This window comes from Oncorhynchus mykiss, chromosome 5 (assembly GCF_013265735.2).
Source record: "Oncorhynchus mykiss isolate Arlee chromosome 5, USDA_OmykA_1.1, whole genome shotgun sequence".
NCBI lineage: Eukaryota > Metazoa > Chordata > Actinopteri > Salmoniformes > Salmonidae > Oncorhynchus > Oncorhynchus mykiss.
Genome location: NC_048569.1, coordinates 35,637,948 through 35,659,058, shown reverse-complemented (window position 1 = coordinate 35,659,058; position 21,111 = coordinate 35,637,948). Strand labels below are relative to the sequence as shown.

At 45.6% G+C, this 21,111-nt stretch overlaps 2 protein-coding genes across 3 annotated transcripts; one reads left to right on the top strand and one right to left on the bottom strand.

The window, feature by feature from the left end:
• Positions 1 to 1,068: 1,068 nt before the first annotated feature.
• fam166b (family with sequence similarity 166 member B) lies at positions 1,069 to 12,374 on the top strand. 2 transcript variants are annotated; one of them, XM_021602576.2, is made up of 7 exons: positions 1,069 to 2,034; positions 2,689 to 2,912; positions 3,010 to 3,164; positions 3,624 to 3,756; positions 7,021 to 7,233; positions 7,395 to 7,494; positions 11,198 to 12,374. In XM_021602576.2, exons 1-6 carry the CDS (start codon positions 1,970 to 1,972, stop codon positions 7,487 to 7,489), a joined length of 885 nt encoding a protein of 294 aa, XP_021458251.1. In that variant the 5' UTR covers positions 1,069 to 1,969; the 3' UTR covers positions 7,490 to 7,494; positions 11,198 to 12,374. The 2 variants fall into 2 exon arrangements, with proteins under 2 accessions (XP_021458251.1, XP_021458250.1); XM_021602575.2 differs by lacking the exon at positions 11,198 to 12,374 and having other exon boundaries at positions 1,476 to 2,034; positions 7,395 to 7,870.
• Positions 8,056 to 19,331, bottom strand: LOC110523670 (iporin). Its single transcript, XM_036977349.1, has 9 exons — positions 17,625 to 19,331; positions 17,157 to 17,457; positions 16,046 to 17,047; positions 11,187 to 11,263; positions 10,843 to 11,017; positions 10,598 to 10,703; positions 10,443 to 10,489; positions 9,622 to 10,336; positions 8,056 to 9,536 (listed from the first exon to the last, which is right to left on the bottom strand). The coding sequence occupies exons 1-9, from the start codon at positions 18,906 to 18,908 to the stop codon at positions 9,425 to 9,427; spliced, it is 3,819 nt and encodes a 1,272-aa protein (XP_036833244.1). The 5' UTR covers positions 18,909 to 19,331; the 3' UTR covers positions 8,056 to 9,424.
• Positions 19,332 to 21,111: the final 1,780 nt, after the last annotated feature.

Below are 21,111 nucleotides of genomic sequence, written 5' to 3'. Positions count from 1 at the left end.
AATAACTTGCGTCAGGGTAGCCTAGTGGTTAGAGAGTTGGACTAGTAACTGGAAGGTTGCCAGTTCAAACCCCCGAGCTGACAAGGTATAAATCTGTTGTTCTGCCCCTGAACAGGCAGTTAACCCACTGTTCCTAGGCCATCATTGAAAATAAGAATTTGTTCTTAACTGACTTGCCTAGTTAAATAAAGGTCAAAACAAAAAAACCTCCAACACAATGTGATATCTGAGATTCAGAACTTGGAATGTGTAGAAGGTGTCTTCCTGTCTGCTTATTCTGATAAGGATCTACATTCCAGTTCCCTCGTGAATAGTGACGGGATGTCTCATCAGGTCACAGACACAAAGAAGATCAAGATGTCCACACAATTTTGTCGGTTGTCACTTAGTCATGAAGTTTGTATGTGGCCTAAAACTCCAAAGGCTGTGACCTATCTGAGCCACTTACTTACACAAGCATAGCCTATACATAGGCTGCCACTCGCTTATATTCTATTTGGATTTACACATAACTAATTTGTTTTGAGTGTACAGGCAGAATCGGCACCTGTAAACACTGATGTGAAATGAGAAGATTTTTTTTGAGTTGCATAGTATTTTTTGTTGTTGTATTAATAGTTTCCTTACTTTTTAAGATATCAACGCTACAGTTAATAGTTCATCATGGTAATGTCTTTGCTGACCCTTTCAAGTTGATAAGCGCTGTATATAATACATCTATTATTAGGGGTACAAAGGATTTAAATGGATATGTAAAATCTGATTTCCTGGTTTATCTATAACTCAACCCTCTCTTAACCAGTCCCTTAGCTTTCTCAAACTAAGTTAAGATATGCACCATGGGCCAGCATACCACATGTGGTGTTGTTATTGCTTACGAAAATATATTTTTTAAAGGTTTTCCAAACTTTCCAAGGTGGAGGAAAATCTATCCTGACAGACCTTAAGGGTCCTTGAGGCAAATTTGTTCAGGATGAGGAAAGATACCTACATACAAAGTTTCAAGTCTCAAAGTTTCAAAAATACAAAGTTTCAACCTACATACAAAGTTTCAAGTTTCAAGTCCACTTCTAGTTTCTGTGTGCCAAATTAGTAAAAAGTTAATAATCGATGTTTGAAATATTTGACCATATCAAGGGAAAAAAAGTATACAAGAACAACAACAGGTTTCAGAGCTTTACTGTGAACACCTACTAAATACTATAGATGTATTTTATATAGTGCTTTCATAAGAATCTCAAAGTAGCTGGCAGGGAGCTGAAAGTTCATGGTAGACGATCTTCCCCAGCGGGATGATGATGTAGTTTAGAAGAGTAGTAGCTTGAGTGGCCCAGGAAATATCCCAGCCAATGCAGCAATGCTGCTTTAATTCACCAGGTGTCGCTATTTCATGCCACAAACTGTATATCCTTTCAGATAAGTAATTTTCTGTCAAAATGAACAATTAATCAACTCATTTATTTATACATTTTTCCCATAGGAAAATATAAGATCTGATAATAAAAAGTGGGGGAAACATGTGAGATGGCTAAAACAGTAGGGCTTGTGTAAAAACAACTTTGGCTATAGAATAAAATTTAAATGTGAAATGTAAATATTTGGTAGGCCAGTGTTCATTCAAATGACACTACACTTATTTGACCATAAGGTGCATGGGAATGTGTGATGACGGTGCTTATTTTACCACCGCGGACTGAAGGAACACGTTGTAGCCTACAGTACAGCACTTAACAACCACAACAAGCTTTAGAATGTTGGGGGCAAAAGGCGCACAGATGAACGTCTTACCTCACAAAGCCAACAATGACGGAATAATGGATTCTTGACCTGGTCTAGTCGAAGAAATATCTCTGCGCGTTGTCCACATCCTCTCCACCTGACAACCACACACAAACACAGAACTGCAAAGTTGGCTGCTGTCCGGCGTCCATCTCAAGTTCCGTGTTCAGTGGTACAGTGTGCGGTCAACATGGATGAATTCCCCCCCAAATTCAGCAAGGTGCTGGTGACACCTGATCCGCAGTACATACCGGGGTAGGTTATTCACATTGAAACTATCTCTTTGAATTCTATCAAATGAATGAATGAAATATACACTCTAATAAGATGCGTGTTATATTGACATGTTATTTGTATTACGTGCATGGTGTGCTATTTATATTTAAATTCTAAACCTTTTTAATGATGCATTATTGTATTCGTGCATCATTCCATTGATTTTATGCTTGCGCATACCTTTACATTTGACTTGATTATATTATGCCTTTTTATGTCGTTACACATAGCATACATTCGGCCAACTATATGCCTAAGGAATTAACACAAACAACTGAACAAACCTACACAAAATGTCCATGAGCAAGAGCAAGTCCAGTGCTCGACGCCAAAAGTATTTTGTGATAGCCATCACCCATGGCAACCGTTCCCAGGAAGGTTGATATCTGAGGCTAAACTCGCTGACATTAAGGAACACAACACAGCTTAAACTAAATACCATGAGATCCATACAGTCACCTTTCACCTCAATAAAGCCTTACTTTGATATAAGCATTGTAAAGAAAAAAAAAGAGTTTCAAATATTTACACTAGGCCTACTGTCAACATAACAGAGAATAAATCCAAAAAGGCCTGTTTGAAATCTAATCACAATCCTCACCACAACCACCACCTCTCTCTCTCTGTCCTCAGGTATGCAGGTTACTGCCCCCAGCTGAAGTACCACCTGGGGAAGACCTACGGCCAGCTGACTGCCAAGCTGCTGTCCTCTCCGGAGGTGTCACGCTCACGTCGCCTAGTCCTCCACACGGGCCGCTTCCCCTCCACAGAGACAGACACGGGCCCGCGGGACGAGAACTGGAGGAGCCACCATGGAGAACGCAGGAATCTAGAGAGGATGATACCGGGCTACACTGGTAAACACACTGTTACTCAGTTTTCATACATTAAGCAGAACATCTCTTCCATCTGTAAAGTATGCTTTGCATTGTTTTGACATGGCGTCTTTTCCAGGCTTTGTCCCCAAAAGCCAGAACTACTTCTCCCGTACCTACGCAGAGACGTGTCGCGAGGCACTGTCTGAGTTTGACCGAGACCAGCAGAGGAGGGTTCGTCTGGCACCAGCAAACATACCGCTTGTCAGCAACACCACCAATTCCGAGTTTAAAGTAATCAGCTCTAACCTCTCTCCTATTCACACACACACACACACACACACACACACACACACACACACACACACACACACACACACACACGTTTAATAATCCATGCTGAGATCCTGTGGCATTTATCACTCTCTGTCTCAGTCTAAATGAGGCCGGCTGCATGACCTGAAGAGCTCTCCAATCATAGATTCAAACCAATTAAGTATTTGAGATTCACAGCCATTGTCTCTCGTTGTGTAGGAGCTGACAGGAAAGCTCAACAACACAAGCAATTACTGTTAGCCACTTAGGTTGATGGAATGATAACTTTACATTGATACCATGCGAGAAAATCTTCTCCTCTTATAATCAAAGGTCTATAGTCTGGGATAGGGCCGTTGGTAAGAGCCGGAAGCTTGAATACCTTCGCTGTCTCAACCATAGTGTCTGTATGTCTGCCATTCTGTCTACCCCCGTCAGCCTCGGAGACTGAGCCCCCCTCTGACGGCCATCTCCAAAGATCCAGACCCTTACGAGGCCCTGGACCCCTGGAAGCCCAAAGTGTCTCCTTACTTCATGGAGGACAGCAGTCCACACAAGTACTTCATCTCAGGTAGGTACAGTATGCTACAGGTACCATTTCAAAAAAACTCATACACAAGATGGCCAAAAGTATGTTGACACCCCTTCAAATGAGTGGATTCAGCTGTTTCAGCCACACCCATTACTGACAGGAGTATAAAATCAAGCACACAGCCATGCAATCTCGATAGACTAACAGTGGCAGTAGGACTTGGCACCGTCATAGGATGACATCCTTCTAAGTCAGTAGTTCAAATTTCTGCCCTGCTAGAGCTGTCCCGGTCAACTGTAAGTGCTGTTATTGTAAAGTGGAGACGTCTAGGAGCAACAACAGCTCAGCCGCGAAGTGGTAGGCCACACAAGCTCACAGATACGGGACCGCCGAGTGCTGAAGCTCGTAGTGCATAAAAATTGTCTGTCCTCGGTTGCAACACTCGCTACTGAGTTCCAAACCGCCTCTGAAAGCAAAGTCAGCACAATAACTGTTCGTCGGGAGCGTCAAGAAATGGATTTCCATGGCAGAGCAGCCGCACACAAGCCTAAGATCACTATACGTAATGACAAGTGTCAGCTGGAGTGGTGTAAAGCTCGCAACCATTGGACTCTGGAGCAGTGGAAACGCATTCTCTGGAGTGATGAATCACGCTTCACCATCTGGCAGTCCGAATGACGAATCTGAGTTTGGCGGATGCCAGGAGAACGCCAATGCATAGTGCCAACTGTCAAGTTTGGTGGAGGAGGAATAATGGTCTGGGCTGTTTTTCATGGTTCGGGCTAGGCCTCTTAGTTCCAGTGAAGGGACATTCCAGTGAAGGGACATCATAATGCTACATTCTATACAAATCTGTGCTTACAACATTGTGGCAAGAGTTTGGTGAAGGCTCTTTCATGTTTCAGCATGACAATGCCCCTGTGCACAAAGCTTTTTGAGATTATGTGGAATAACTTGACTAGCCTGCACAGAGCCCTGACCTCAACCCCATTGAACACCTTTGGGATGAATTGGAACGCCGACTGCGAGCCAGGCCTCATCTCCGGACATCAAATCAAATCAAATCAAATTTTATTTGTCACATACACATGGTTAGCAGATGTTAATGCGAGTGTAGCGAAATGCTTGTGCTTCTAGTTCCGACAATGCAGTAATAACCAACAAGTAATCTAACTAACAATACCAAAACTACTGTCTTATACACAGTGTAAGGGGATAAAGAATATGTACATAAGGATATATGAATGAATGATGGTACAGAGCAGCATAGGCAGGATACAGTAGATGGTATCGAGTACAGTATATACATGAGGTGAGTATGTAAACAAAGTGGCATAGTTAGTGGCTAGTGATACATGTATTACATAAGGATGCAGTCGATGATATAGAGTACAGTATATACGTATGCATATGAGATGAATAATGTAGGGTAAGTAACATTATATAAGGTAGCATTGTTTAAAGTGGCTAGTGATATATTTACATAATTTCCCATCAATTCCCATTATTAAAGTGGCTGGAGTTGAGTCAGTGTCAGTGTCAGTGTGTTGGCAGCAGCCACTCAATGTTAGTGGTGGATGTTTAACAGTCTGATGGCCTTGAGATAGAAGCTGTTTTTCAGTCTCTCGGTCCCAGCTTTGATGCACCTGTACTGACCTCGCCTTCTGGATGATAGCGGGGTGAACAGGCAGTGGCTTGGGTGGTTGATGTCCTTGATAATCTTTATGGCCTTCCTGTAACATCGGGTGGTGTAGGTGTCCTGGAAGGCAGGTAGTTTGCCCCCGGTGATGCGTTGTGCAGACCTCACTACCCTTTGGAGAGCCTTACGATTGTGGGCGGAGCAGTTGCCGTACCAGGCGGTGGTACAGCCCGCCAGGATGCTCTCGATTGTGCATCTGTAGAAGTTTGTGAGTGCTTTTGGTGACAAACCAAATTTATTCAGCCTCCTGAGGTTGAAGAGGCGCTGCTGCGCCTTCTTCACGATGCTGTCTGTGTGAGTGGACCAATTCAGTTTGTCTGTGATGTGTATGCCGAGGAACTTAAAACTTGCAACCCTCTCCACTACTGTTCCATCGATGTGGATAGGGGGGTGTTCCCTCTGCTGTTTCCTGAAGTCCACAATCATCTCCTTAGTTTTGTTGACGTTGAGTGTGAGGTTATTTTCCTGACACCACACTCCGAGGGCCCTCACCTCCTCCCTGTAGGCCGTCTCGTCGTTGTTGGTAATCAAGCCTACCACTGTTGTGTCGTCCGCAAACTTGATGATTGAGTTGGAGGCGTGCGTGGCCACGCAGTCGTGGGTGAACAGGGAGTACAGGAGAGGGCTCAGAACGCACCCTTGTGGGGCCCCAGTGTTGAGGATCAGCGGGGTGGAGATGTTGTTGCCTACCCTCACCACCTGGGGGCGGCCCGTCAGGAAGTCCAGTACCCAGTTGCACAGGGCGGGGTCGAGACCCAGGGTCTCGAGCTTGATGACGAGCTTGGAGGGTACTATGGTGTTGAATGCCGAGCTGTAGTCGATGAACAGCATTCTCACATAGGTATTCCTCTTGTCCAGATGGGTTAGGGCAGTGTGCAGTGTGGTTGAGATTGCATCGTCTGTGGACCTATTTGGGCGGTAAGCAAATTGGAGTGGGTCTAGGGTGTCAGGTAGGGTGGAGGTGATATGGTCCTTGACTAGTCTCTCAAAGCACTTCATGATGACGGAAGTGAGTGCTACGGGGCGGTAGTCGTTTAGCTCAGTTACCTTAGCTTTCTTGGGAACAGGAACAATGGTGGCCGTCTTGAAGCATGTGGGAACAGCAGACCACAGGATCCGCGTCGCGAAAAACATATTCTTGGTCGTACTGATGGTGAGTTGACGCTGATCTTATATTCAGTAGTTCTTCTCGACTGTATGTAATGAAATCTAAGATGACCTGGGGTACTAATGTAAGAAATAACACGTAAAAAAACAAAACACTGCATAGTTTCCTAGGAACGCGAAGCGAGGCGGCCATCTCTGTCGGTGCCGGAAGTAATGGTCCATACAGAATACAGTGCCCGACCTCACTAATGCTCTTGTGGCTGAATGGAAGCCCCCCGCAGCAATGTTCCAACATCTAGTGGAAAGCCTTCCCAGAAGAGAGGAGGCTGTTATAGCAGCAAAGGGGGGACCAGCTCCATATTAATGCTCATGATTTTGGAATGAGATGTTTGACGAGCAGGTGTCCACATACTTTTGCGTGTATGAGTATATGCAACACAATCAACTGTATATGAGTCTCTGTATTGACTAGATCTTCCATTGAGGCATTTATTTAGGTTTCACAGGGTACGTGCCCAAATCTCGCTTCCTGATTGGCACGGGCTACCCCATCACCACCAACAAGGCCCTGGTCCAGTTTGGAAAAGAAATGAGGAGTGACCCCACCTCCCTGCGTCTCCGTGGGGAGGAATCAGGAGTCCTACCCCCCATCCCCACAGTCTACCCATCCCACCGGGGCCTGCTGCCCTCCTACACCGGCCATGTTCCAGGTGGACCTAAACTTATTCAAAACACCATAGTACCAAGCCTCACACACACAGTTCTGAAATCTCCATATTTTGTTTTAAAATGGATCATATCATCACATGGTAGATCATGTGATACTGTAACATTATTGCTTAACTATAATATTATTTTGATCTGCCCACAGGACACAAGTTCAGGTACGGCCAGACCTTTGGGCAGCTTACCCACAATGCCCTGGGGCTAAGCGGCACTCAGAAGATAGAGGCCAGAGCTCAGTAACGGAGGTACAATCCACAAGACAATCACATGATAAATGACTAGGGTAGAGAACACATCATGGAGTCGGGTTGAGTGATGAATCCAAGGACTTTGAAATAAATGCATATGTCTGTGGAACAGCAACACCTTGGTCTGTGGACTCTGTACATCCCAGAGTGAATCGTAATAATGATTTATGACCAGAACATGTACACACTGTGAATATGGGCAGTGGAACACTGTTTCTCCTGTATTTAGCGATATACACTACAGTTCACAAGTTTGGGGTCACTTTTGAAAGAAAATCACATTTTTGGTCCATTAAAATAACATTAAATTGATCAGAAATACAGTATAGACATTGTTAATGTTGTAAATGACTATTGTAGCTGGAAACGGCAGATTTTTCTATGGAATATCAGCCATCATTATCAGCAATCATCACTCCTGTGTTCCAATGGCACGTTGTGTTAGCTAATGTGCTTTTCTTTAAAAGAATAAGGACATTTCTACGTGACCCCAAACTTTTGAACGATAGTGTATATTTTTTCAATCTGCTGTACAAATGTGAAACATAAGTCACAAGAGAAATCAATACCTTTTTATTCAGAATGGTTGATTGTCACTGGGAACTTACACTCAGAGAGGGTGCATTCTGTGTAACCTTTATTCAACTAGGCAAGTCAGTTAAGAACAAATTCTTATTTACATTGACGGCCTACCGGGGGAACAGTGGCCTTGTTCAGGGGCAGAATGACACATTTTTACCTTGTCAGCTCGGGGATTCAAACCAGGAACCTTTCGATTACTGGCCCAACGCTCTAACCACTAGGCTACCTGCCACCCCAGCGCAGACCCTTCTTCTAAGGTTTTAGGGGAAGGACAGTTAGGTTGGGGAGGAAATATGATAAACTCACTTTCACATTTATTGCAAAGGCTATAATAACCAAGTCATTCATGTCACGTAAATCCAGACTTTGCCTTTCTCTTTAGCTTAGTAGTACTGGCCTATCAAAATGGTGTACACCTGAAACACAACATGATAGCTTTATATTGTGCAAACAACACACTCCATTTGGAACCTAACAGTTCCACAAATCTAGACTTCTCTTCCCTAAATATTTACAAAACTCATAAAAAAAAACAGTATGATAAGATATTGTTGTAGGTAGTATAGTACAACCACACACAGTAGTAGGCCTAAATTAGCACCTAATGACTCCTTGAATGTTTGTTTTAAACCATGCTAGAGTCAGACCTCATGTTTGTCTAGTTGAATGTGAAGGCAACCCCCTTTTGGAAGATAAGCCACTGCACAAGGCTGCTGGCTGGCATAATATGTGGCACTAGTAAACATGGCTAGTAAAGATTGCCTTTCTGCATTTTTTGTTGTCATTCCATTCGCACATAGGATAGTCACGGGGTAGGGGTTGGAAAGTAGAGGATCAGATTGACAGTATTAGGAGAATAGGATGCTACTGTATGGTATGCATGCAGCTCCATGACATACTAATTGGTTTCTTCTGCAGAGTCTGGGATGTTGTACAAGGCTTTCAGATCAAGGCAAGACCCTAACATGGGAGGAGCCTCTCTGACCACACAGTTTGATTGACAGGTTCACAGGGAGAATATATTGCATAAATCCCAATTCATGACAGATGAAAAGAAGCACTTGTAAATATAATAATACATGGGGGGGGGGGGGGTTGTTATTGCCTAATAATAACATAGCAAAAAGTATCACCCATGCTCCGATAGTTGTATCAACTGGTCTACTGTGCTTTTCTGACCAGTGTGAGTATGTTCTAGCTGAGGTGTCTGTGTGTAACACTGTGCACTATAACACTGACTCAGGATCATGCGGTTGACATTTTTGGTGGTGTATCTTTTCTTCTCCTCCCTATCCCTCTCCACTCAGCAGAGGGTTGGGTGAGTGTGGTCATAGGGGCACAATGTCTATGTCTGGTGTTTCTGGTCAGGCTGTGGAGCTGGGAGTTTCCCTGACCACACTGTATGAGCCAATAGGCCCAGCTGAGACCTGTCCAACTGCAGCCACTGTGAAGGTCTCCTTTAAGACAAGAGAAATGCAGTTATTAAGGAGGAATTGTAATAACACCATAGGAACAGGTTAGCCAGAGTTAAGTAATTCTGACCTTTTCTGGGCCTGTGTCCCATTGAGATTTTGAGGTGCCCTCTGTGTCCTGGTGGGGGGATTCCCTCCTGATCCAAACAGCTTGGCCCAGCGTAGCCCACCCTGGGAGAGGCTCTCATCCTGGGGGTCTGCCGGCATCCTGGGGGTCTCCGGCCCAGTTCCCTCCCTCCTGCCCTCCTGTGAACTCTCACCTTCTCTTCGCCCCTCCATCCCCTGCTGAGGCTCAGTGTGGATGACATCCATGTAAATCTGTCCATATTCCACCCCCCCCTCTGCGTGGGCAGGCCGTCTCTGCCACCACCCTGGACTGGTGACTGACCACAGACTTCTGCTAGACTTGCCTAAATGCCTCACCCACTTCTCATGACCCATGACCTTTGACCCCTGGGTGGACCCCTGAAGATGCTGTACCAGCTGGTGTGGGTCACCTGGTGGCCTGCTGTTATCTCTGGGACCATCCATAGAACCATATGCCCCCTGTCTGTCTCCTCTCAGTAGGGGCCAACTGGTCATGAGAAAGGTGGAGCATGGTGGAGCTTGTTCCTCAGAGCAGAGCTGTCTATTTTGCAGCAGGCGGGGCTCCAGCAGCAGGTTGAGGTCAAAGGGTAACATGGAAAGAGGCTGCAGCAGGAGAAGGAGCTCCTGGAACAGAGGCTGACACTGCCCCTGCGACATGGCGAGGAAACCCCATAGATGGTAGTGATCTGTCACCATGTCTGGGGAGAGGAGAGTTGGGAAGAGTATGAGAGAGGTATGTTCCAAGAACCTTATGTTTTCTAATTTGGAGAAATTTGGAGAAATTAAAAAAATCTAAACGTATACCTTTTTGGTTGTAGAGGTGATTTAGCCAGAATTCCAAGGCTCTCAAGCTAAAAGAGAGAATATAGGTCCTTCATTTTACAATCATAACATTTAATAAATCACCATTAGAACACAATTTGATACACTAAAAAATAGTGAGACTTGAAGGGACTCACTTGAGCAGGCCCATGATGAAGGCTCGTAGTCTCATACAGTGGCTGGTCAGCAGGGAGCACTGCCTCACCTTGGACAACAGGCTGTGTAGCACCTGGGTGGTAGGGCCTTAGATAGGAACAGAGACCATTGAACTACAACCCCCATTAGCAAATGCAGCACTGTAATCATACACTCATCAGCATCAAACCTACCACAACCACCCACATCATCATCATTACCATCATCACCACCATGTGTCTCTGACCTGTCTGAGTGGAGGCCTCCACCACATTCCAGGCGTGGTTGCGTCGATGACCGATGATCAGGTCAAGTTTGTGGTCCCTAAGGCCATCCTGCAGAATGTTCTGGATGGTGGGACACAGATGCTCCAGGACTATACCACCAATGGTGGGACTCCTCGAGCTGTTCCCTAGCCGGATCTGGAGAGAAGTGGGACATTATCATATGATCATGATCAATAATTACACTTTAATTAAAAATAACATACATTTATGGGAGTTGATTCATCCTATTCAGGGTTACTGTCAGTTTTTGTGAATTGGTTATTCTAGTTCCCTTCAGATTGCTTTTAGCTCTGCTGCACTCTACCTTTTCCACAGGATCTCGACTGGTGCCAAAATGAGCCATGATCAAATCCACTGCCAAGCTCACAGATTTCAGCAGACCTGGAGAAACATGGAAAGAAGCAATCAGGAGTTAGCTCATTTAATATTCTGTGCCATGCAGGGGGGTTATCAAAATGCCTGAGGGACTGACATGAAGCAGATTTGATTCATTAACCAGAAACATCAGACACTGAATAAAAAGGGTGTATATACAGAACCACATGGGAACATCCATGATTCATCTCCCTTCCATCTTGCTCTGGCTCTCTCTAAAATGTCAGGTTACATTCTTAATGCATATTGAATCTACCTACAATGCTCTCCCCTGCCAAACAGACAGTACATCGCTGTTCACGCTTTGCTTTCACAAGACAATGTGCATACAAGCATGGGATTGACATTTACATTGTTTGGTTATAATCATGTGTGTCTGTATTGTGACACTAAAATAACATACATCTGTGAATCATATATCCAGCGTATCAACAACACTGCACCCACTGCAACAAACATAAACTGGAGCTTGCACACTCACATACACACACACACACACTAAGTGTCTCAGCCAATCCAATGCAGGGAGAGAAAAATAGGTCATGTTTTAAAGAAACCCCCTTCAGGGTATTGAAGGCACTGCTGCAGAAAGCTCTGCTGCTGTTCTCTTTAGAACCCAGCAGCAGCACAGAGTAACAGACAGTGTAGGATTCCAGTTTCCCATAATGACTGTTCAGTAATAATCTAATTACTCTCCATCTTGACATAACACTAGATTACTGACACTGTCTACCCACCACACACATCCTCTGATTTATACATTGACATCACACACAGTCAACATCACATCACACAATCCACATGATATGCTCTCAGCTCAAAACACACATAACCCCATTAACTTAACTCTGTTTTATTCTACGACCCCCACAAGTTTCTTGGGACTTGTCTGAAGTCGGTACAGCCGACCCGCCAATTTCTGTCTGTAGCGTCCGTACAGTTTTGGCTACACACTAACTATGAGCGCTTTGTGTAAAGTTGAGAAGTACTGTATATATGGAGACTGTTTAGTAACAGGGTTCAAAACAGTGGTGGATAAAGTATTAAAATGTCATTTTGTAGTAAAAGTAAAGATACCTTATAGAAAGATAGAAAGTTACTCAAGTAAAAGTAAACGTTACCCAGTAAAATACTACTTGAGTAAATGTATAAAAGTATTCGGTTCCAAATATACTTAAGTATCAAAAGTACATGTAATTGCTAAATACTTAAGTATCAAAAGTAAAAGTAGAAGTATAAATCATTTCAAATTCCGCAAAGCAGACTGCACCATTTTCTTGTTTTTAAAAGGTACAAATAGCCAGGTGCACACTTCAACACTCAGACATAATTGACAAAAGATGCATTTGTGTTGAGTGAGTCCGCCAGACCATAGGCAGAAGGGATTACCATGTGTTGTCTTGATGAGTGTGTGAATTGCACAATTTTCCTGTCCTGCTAAGCATTCAAAATGTAATGAGTACTTTTGGGTGTCAGGTAAAATGTATGGAGTAAAAAATACATTATTTTCTTTAGGAATGTAGTGAAGTAAAAATAAAAGTTGTCAAAAATATAAATAGTAAAGTACACATACCCCCAAAAATATTTAAGTAGTACTTTACACCACTGGTTAAAAAATAATAATATTTGTTTCCTGATCTTTCTTATATCTCTGAGATATAGGATAGAGACTTCCTTTAGATTTGTTTTTTGGACTATCTGTTGTTCCATGTAGTGAATATGTTATTCAATGCGTTTGTATGGGCTAATAGTAAGGCCAAATAAACATTTTCATAATTTTTGTTTTACATATACAGTACCAGTCAAATGTTTGGACACACCTACTCATTCAAGGGTTTTTCTTTATATTTACTATTTTCTATATTGTAGAATAATAATGAAGGCATCAAAACTGAAATAACACATATGGAATCATGTAGTAACCAACAAAAGTGTTAAACAAATGAAAATATATTTTATATTTGAGATTCTTCAAAGTGGCCACCCTTTGCCTTTTTGGCAAAAAAAAGAGTATCTCATGATAAGCTATAGACCACACTATCTGCCAAGAGAGTTTTCATCTATATTTTTCATAGCTGTCTATTTACCACCACAAATCGATGATGACACTAAGACCACAATGAGCTGTATAAAGCCTTAGGCAAACAAGAAAATGCTCATCCAGAGGCAGCGCTCCTAGTGGCCGGGGACTTTAATGCAGTGAAACTTAAATCCGTTGTACCTAATTTCTACCAGCATGTTACATGTGCAACAAGAGGAAAACAAACTCTAGAGAGACACATACGAAGTTCTCCCTTGCCCTCCATTTGGCAAATCTGACCATATTTCTATCCTCCTGATTCCTGTTTACAAACAAAAGCAGGAAGTACCAGTGACTCACTTAATACGGACGTGGACAGATGACACAGATGCTAAGCTACAGGGCTCTTTTAATAGCACAGACTGGAATGTGTTCCAGGACTCATCCATTGGCATTGAGGAGTATACCACATCAGTCAATGGCTTCATCAATAAGTGCACCGATTACATTGTCCTCACAGTGAACATATGTACATCCCCTAACCAGAAGCCATGGATTACAGGCAACATCCTCACTGAGCTAAAGGCTAGAGCCTCTAACCCGGACGCTTATAATAAATCCCGCTATGCCCTCATAAGAACCATCAAACAGGCAAAGTGTAAATATCGGACTAATATTAAATCCTACTATATTGGCTCCGACGCACGTCGGATGTGGCAGGCCTTGCAAACTATTACCGACTATAAAGGGAAGCCCGGCCGCGAGCTGCCCAGTGACACACGCCTACCAGACAAACTAAACAACTTCGATGCGTGCTTCGAGGCAAGCAACACTGAAGCATGCATAAGAGCACCAGCTGTTCTGGACGACTGTGTGATCAGGCTCACCGTAGCCGATGTAAGCAAGACCTTTAAACAGGTCAACATTCACAAGGCTTCAGGGCCAGATGGATTACTAACACGTGTACTCCGAGCATGCGCTGACCAACTGGCAAGTGTCTTCACTGACATTTTCAACCTGTCCCTGGCCGAGTCTGTAATACCAACATGTTTCAAGCAGACCACCATAGTCCCTGTGCCCATGAACACCAAGGTAACCTGCCTAAATGACTACCAACCCGTAGCACTCACGTCTCTAGCCATGAAGTGGCTCTCATCAACACCATCATCCCAGAAACCCTAGACCCACTCCCATGTGCATACCGCCCCAACAGATCCATAGATGATGCAATCTCTATTGCACTACACACTGCCCGTTGTCACCTGGGCAAAAGGAACACCTGTGTGAGAATGCTGTTCATTGACTACAGCTCTGTGTTCAACACCATAATGCCCTCAAAGCTCATCACTAAGTTAAGGATCCTGGGACTAAACATCTACCTCTGCAACTGTATCCTAGACTTCCTGATGGGCCGTCCCCAGGTGGTAAGGGTAGGCAACAACACATCTGCCACGCTGATCCTCAACACGGGGGCCCCTCAGGGGTGCGTGCTTAGTACCCTCCTGTACTCCCTGTTCACCCATGACTGCGTGCCAAGCATGACTCCAACACCATCATTAAGTTTGCAGACGACACAACGGTGGTATGCCTGATCACCGACAGCGATGAGACAGCCTATAGGGAGGAGGTCAGATACCTGGAAGTGTGGTGCCAGGACAACAACCTCTCCCTCAACGTGATCAAGACAAAGGAGATGATTGTGGACTTCTCATCGATGGGGCTGTAGTGGAGCAGGTTGAGAGCTTCAAGTTCCTTAGTGTCCACATTACCAACAAACTAGCATGGTCCAAACACACCAAGACAGTCGTTTGGCATGGGTCCTCAGATCCTCAAAAGTTCTACAGAGGGCCTCCCGGGTGGCGCAGTGGTTAAGGGCGCTGTACTGCAGCGCAAGCTGTGCCACCAGAGATTCTGGGTTCGCACCCAGGCTCTGTCGTAACAGGCCGAGACCGGGAGGTCGGTGGAGCGACGCACAATTGACCCAGCGTTGTCCGGGTTAGGGAGGGCTTGGCCGGTAGGGATATCCTTGACGCACCAGCGACTCCTGTGGCAGGCCGGAGCACAGTGTTTCCTCCGACACATTGGTGCGGGTTGGATGTGCGCTGTGTTAAGAAGCAGTGCTGCTTGGTTGGATTGTGTATCGGAGGATGCATGACTTTCAACCTTCGTCTCTCCTGAGCCCGTACGGGAGTTGTAGCGATGAGACAAGATAGTAGCTACTAAAACAACATACCACGAAATTGGGGAGAAAAAGGGGTAAAATTCAACAACACAAACAAAAACAAAAAAGTTCTACAGCTGCACCATCTAGAGCATCCTGACTGCTTGTTTCACTGCCTGGTATGGCAACTGCTCGGCCTACGACCACAAGGAGCTACAGAGGGTAGTGTGTACGGCCCAGTACATCACTGGTGTCAAGCTTCCTGCCATCCAGGACCTCTATACCAGGAAGAAGGCTGTTTATTATCTATCTCTGTACCTATTATTACCCCGACTAATCTGTACCCCCGCACATTGACTCGGTACCGGTACTCCCTGTATATAGCCTCGTTATTGTTATTTTGTTGTTGTTCTTTTATTTTTTTATTTTATTTAGTAAATATTTTTCTTAAAACAGCATTGTTGGTAAGTAAGCATTTCACTGTTGTATTTGGCGCATTTGACAAATACAATTTGATTTGACTTGAAAATAATATGAAATAGTCTGAGACCAGGTTGATCCATGCTCTATCACCTATACACAGATCAGGCCCCTCCCTCTTCCTCACCTCTCCTCTGCAGGTGGCTGATGGACAGAGACTCGTAGGAGGCTTCAGGTGACAGGCAGAACTCCACAGGTGGCCTACTGTCACTCAGGCTGAAGGAGTCACAGTGCTGTTGTTGATGCTGCTTTACACTGGGCCCTGCAGACACCAGGGGCTGCAGAAGGGCGCTCAGAGAGGACAGAGGGGCCACTGACGAGAGAGCAGCAGTCAGGCTACGATGAGAGGCTGCAGACCCAGTCATAGGGACTGAGGATAGTGGGATTGTCTTATGGGGAAGTAAGGGTGGGTCTGGGGAGAAGGACACCAGCAAGTCTGGATGATGGATGTGACTGTCAGAGGGTGACATGGTTGCTACATGGGAGATGGGGCAGTGAGGGCTGTGGGTCAGGAGGACTGGGTTGAGGCTCTTCTGCTCTGGGGACAGGCGAATGAGATCTTGGCAGATCTGAGCCATGCCTTGGCTCCGTTTGATTGAATCTTTACAATGAGACTGGTTTGGGCTACTGTGGGCCTGAGCTGGGCTGGGGTAGATTTGGTCTAGGTCTTCATAGAGCTGGTCCTGGCATGAATAAGCCTGGGTTAGTTTGGTGCTTGTTTGTGCTTGTTTTGGACTGGCCGAAGTGAGACCAAGGTTAGTGTGGGGCCTGTATGGACTGGAGTGTGTCCAGTTGAGTCTGGACTGGAAGCGTTCTGGACTGGGGGTGCAGGTGGAGCAGGTATCAGAGCTGGAGGGGCCTTCCAGGAGGATGGCTCCATAGCTGCCTAGCGGTGAGGGATGCAGGTGGGTCAGGAGTCTGTTGCCTTTGCCTATGCACTTGGACCCTGGCTGGGAGCTGAAGCTGGGCTTGGTGTTCTTGTGGCTGATGTACTGGTCCAGCAGGGAGCCCAGGGGCTGGCTCTGAGGTTTACCCGCTGGGGGAAGCAGGATGAAGGGCTGGATGGGCAGGGAGGTGGGCCTCTGAGCCTTACTGTAGCGAACCACAGGAGTGGCCCATGAACATGCCCCTGACAGGGAGAGAGGGAGAGGGGATTAAAAGTTTTAAAGATAAGGAAAAAACAAGGGTAGATCAGCTGAATCGTAATTACTCATGTACCAACTGGCTATTTTTCTTACCCTCCTCCTCCGTCTCATGGTTCGGTGACACAGAAGGGTGGTTGGACACAGTGATACTGCCTTGGTTGGGACTCAGGAGTAGGGGGGAGTGGCTGCTACTCTGGCCCAGGGAAACTGCCTCTTGAATGGGACACAGATCCTGGGAGGTGTGGGAGTGGCTGGAGCTCTGGCAGCTGTCTGTATGTCTCTTACAGTAGGCAATCTCAGCAAAGGAGGTGACATGCTGGGAGTCCCAGCTCAAACAGCGAGGATGGTGCAATGGGGTAGCTCTCCTCCCTTCTTTGTCTAAGCCTTCTTCCTGCTGGCCATGGAGAAACAGATACAACTTTGATTAGTTGACAGGAAAGTCAACTGCTATGAAAGTCATTCTGCTCATCATACATCTTACAAATTAGTCAAAACCTGAAGAAGAAATTCAAAAGTTGTGCATTTTTTTAAACATACTGTAAGTCATTGTGGTATGCCAACCTGTTTCTCCTCCTGGCTCTGCTCTCCCCGGGCCTTACTGAAGAGGAAGTAGTGGCCCTCTGAGGTGACGCTGGTGGTGCTGGACCAGGCTGGGCTGGGCGAGGCTGATTGGGATGACAAGTCACAGGTCACCAGCTTGTAGTACTTCTGGGTGGTCCCTGTGGGCAGCAGCCTGGCCTGGCTCTGGAGACAGGAAGTGAGGTCAGAGACCTCCAGAGAGGACAGGAGGCCGTGGGCGTCGGGAAGGTAGACATTACAGTTGGAGTCCAGCGCCTGTGGTGACCAGCAGGGGACAGAAGGCCCCCCGTCAAGAGGAAAGGAGGTTGTTCTGCCCTCCTGACTGGGGCCAGCAGCTTGAGGACCCTGGGGCTCCTGGGGGAAAGGTTGCAGGTTTAGGACGATAGTGCCTTCTGCTGGCTGGGATGACTGCATTGCAGGAATGCTGAGGTCGTTTGGGGTGGCAGGGTTGTTGCTCTTGTTGTAGATCGCACTAAAGTTGACGAGAACCCCATCTGAGCTGTTGCAGGAGGAGTCTGTGACGTACTCTAGAAGACCATCAGAGAAAGACTCAGGGAAACATTTTGTTTGGCCATAGCTGAAGCAGTAGCTCTCATCACCACATTTTAGCATATTATCTTCAACATCCTCCAGTCTCTCCTGCTCCCCACAGTCCTTCAACACAGTTTTACACCTGTTGTCATGGTTCTGACTGGCTGATTGGCTAGAAGGTTTGGAGGTCTGCCTCCCAGCATTACTCAGGGCCCAGTTAGAGTTTCCATGCAACTGCAGCACAAAAGAGGAGTCCTCATGGTATCTGTGCAGGTTATCTCCATCACTATCTTCTTCCTCCTCATCTTCATCCACCCCTTCATTAGGGAGAAAGGAGTTGTGTAGCCGTAAAGTACCTCTAACTACAGGGTGTTGTTTATGTCTTTGAGAGATTGTCATCTGTGACGCCTCCTCTGATGATGATCCAGAGTCACACTTCCCACTGCTGTCACTGCCCCCCTCCCCGTCCCCCTCGCCCCAGTCCTCGTTGAGGCTCCAGTAGCTGGAGGAGATATGTCTAAGGCGGTTGTGGAAGGGCTCTCTGTGGAGGTTGCCTTGCTCGGGGAGGGAGGCAGCGCGGGTCAGACCCACGGAGCTGGAGCACAGTCGACCAGGCCGCTTGGAAGAGCTGCTGCACAGAGCAGCCTGCACAGGAAGCTGCCAGGGGGGGAGCTGCACCAGGGGGAAGTGACACGCGATCAGGGTGTCCCCTGATAGGCTGGATGTCCTGTTCATTATCTCAGCTCAGCAGTTGATGTTATTACTGAAAGAGTCTCCATGCTCTGAAGGAAACATCTGAAACAGGAGGAAAGGAGAGCATTAAATGGGTTATGATGATACTAGAACAGATAAGCAGCCCAATGCTACTATGAAGCCTCATGCTAATTCTGGAGTCTATAGTCAGACTCAGAATACTAATGCCTCCTCTGCCCCAAGCCATCAGCATGGCCAGCGCCAGAGCTGCATGATTCACTCAGTCAGCCGTGGCGTGCTCCCTTCCTTCCCACCTAGCAAAAGTCACCCATAGCTACTCATAGTGGTGACCCGTCATTCAGGCCAGATGGGGCGGGGCCCCACATTTAGGCCAATTATTTTGGGGGGAGGTTGCCTGTTTTTCATGTTATTTTGCCATTAATATGTGTCACACATCAGTTTGAAAACAATGTAAAAAAAAAAAATACAAAAAATATTATATTGAGTTAATAAAGCCTCCATACAAACATGGTCTCTTTTTTGCTTTCTTGAGTAAAGCAGGTCCAAAATACAGGTGTTTCAGCCTAGATCCGTGCTCTCTGTGGTGGTGGTGGTGGTGGTGGGGCAGCCAGCGGAAAATACGGAGCGTAGGGGTTGGTAATGTTCTCTAGTTGCGCCGTGAGTGGCTCAGTGTTCTGTCACTCTGTCGCTCGAAAATGCAAGCCCCTTTGGTGCTGCCATAGAGGTACATTAGAATTGTATTTATTTAACTAGGCAAATCAGTTAAGAACAAATTATTATTCACAATGATGGCCTACCAGAAGGCAAAAGGCGGGGGCTGGGACGGGGGCTGGGATTAAATATAAAATATAGGACAAAACATATCACGACAAGAGACACACCATAACACTACATAAAGAGAAACCTAATACAACAACATAGCATGGCAGCAACACATGAAAACACAGCATGGTAGCAACACAACATGACCACAACTTGGTAGCAGCACAAAACATAGTACAAACAGTATTGGGCACAGACAACAGCACAAAGGGCAAGAAGATAGAGACAACAACACATCACGTGAAGCACCCACAACTGTCAGTAAGAGTGTCCATGATTGAGTCTTTGAATGAAGAGATAAAACGGTCCAGTATGAGTGTTTTTTTCGCAGCTCGTTCCAGTCACTAGCTGCAGCAAACTGAAAAGAGGAGCAACCCAGGGATGTGTGTGCTTTGGGGACCTTTAACAGAATATGACTGGCAGAACGGGTGTTGTATGTGGGGGATGGGGGCTACAGTAGGTATCTCATATAGGGGGAGTGAGGCCTAAGAGGGTTTTATAAATAAGCATCAACCAGTGGGTCTTTGCAACGTGTACACAGAGATGACCAGTTTACAGAGTATAGAATGCAGTGATGTGTCCTATAAGGAGCATTGGTGGCAAATCTGATGGCCGAATGATAAAGAACATCTAGCCGCTCGAGAGCACCCTTACCTGCCGATCTATAAATTACATCTCCCTAATCTAGCATGGGTAGGATGGTCATCTGAATCAGGGTTAATTTGACAGCTGGGGTGAAAGATGCGCGATTATAATAGAGGAAACCAAGTCTAGATTTAACCTTAGGCTGCAGCTTTGATATGTGCTGTGAGAAGGACAGTGTACCGTCAAGCCATACTCCCAAGTACTTGTATGAGGTGACTACCTCAAGCTCTAAACCCTCAGAGGTAGTAATCACACCTGTGGGGAGAGGGGCATTCTTCAGTATATAACAGTTAGGATCAACTTTATCTCCCCTTTAAATAAAGGATGCACCGTGGCTGCCTCCCCAGAGAGGAGAGACACCTCTTAGAACTACCCATCCCGGATCCGGGAGAATTGTCATCAACTACACTAATTAGCATAGTGCAACGGTCAAAAAATATTACTAGAAAATATTCCGATTCATGAAATCACAAGTGAAATATAGTGAAACACAGCTTAGCCTTTTGTTAATCACCCTGTCATCTCAGATGATGCTTTACAGCCAAAGCAAGTGTTTGTGTAAGTTTATCGATAGCCTAGCATAGTATTATGTCCAGCTAGCAGCAGGAAGCTTGGTCACGAAAATCAGAAAAGCAATCAAATGAAATCGTTTACCTTTGATGAGCTTCGGATGTTTTCACTCACGAGGCTCCCAGTTAGACAGCAAATGTTCCTTTTGTTCCATAAAGATTATTTTTATAGCCGAAATACCTCAGTT

Bases quoted from the DNA above. Each gene is read 5' to 3' on its own strand.
- fam166b (XM_021602576.2), top strand. From the start codon at position 1,970: ATGGATGAATTCCCCCCCAAATTCAGCAAGGTGCTGGTGACACCTGAT. The intron at 2,913-3,009 runs GTAAACACACTG...CGTCTTTTCCAG, and splicing joins GATGATACCGGGCTACACTG to GCTTTGTCCCCAAAAGCCAG. The intron at 3,757-7,020 runs GTAGGTACAGTA...GCATTTATTTAG, and splicing joins ACACAAGTACTTCATCTCAG to GTTTCACAGGGTACGTGCCC.
- LOC110523670 (XM_036977349.1), bottom strand. From the start codon at position 18,908: ATGAACAGGACATCCAGCCTATCAGGGGACACCCTGATCGCGTGTCAC. The intron at 11,018-11,186 runs GTAGAGTGCAGC...ACTTCTCTCCAG, and splicing joins GTCGAGATCCTGTGGAAAAG to ATCCGGCTAGGGAACAGCTC. The intron at 10,490-10,597 runs GTGAGTCCCTTC...TCTCTCTTTTAG, and splicing joins TTCATCATGGGCCTGCTCAA to CTTGAGAGCCTTGGAATTCT.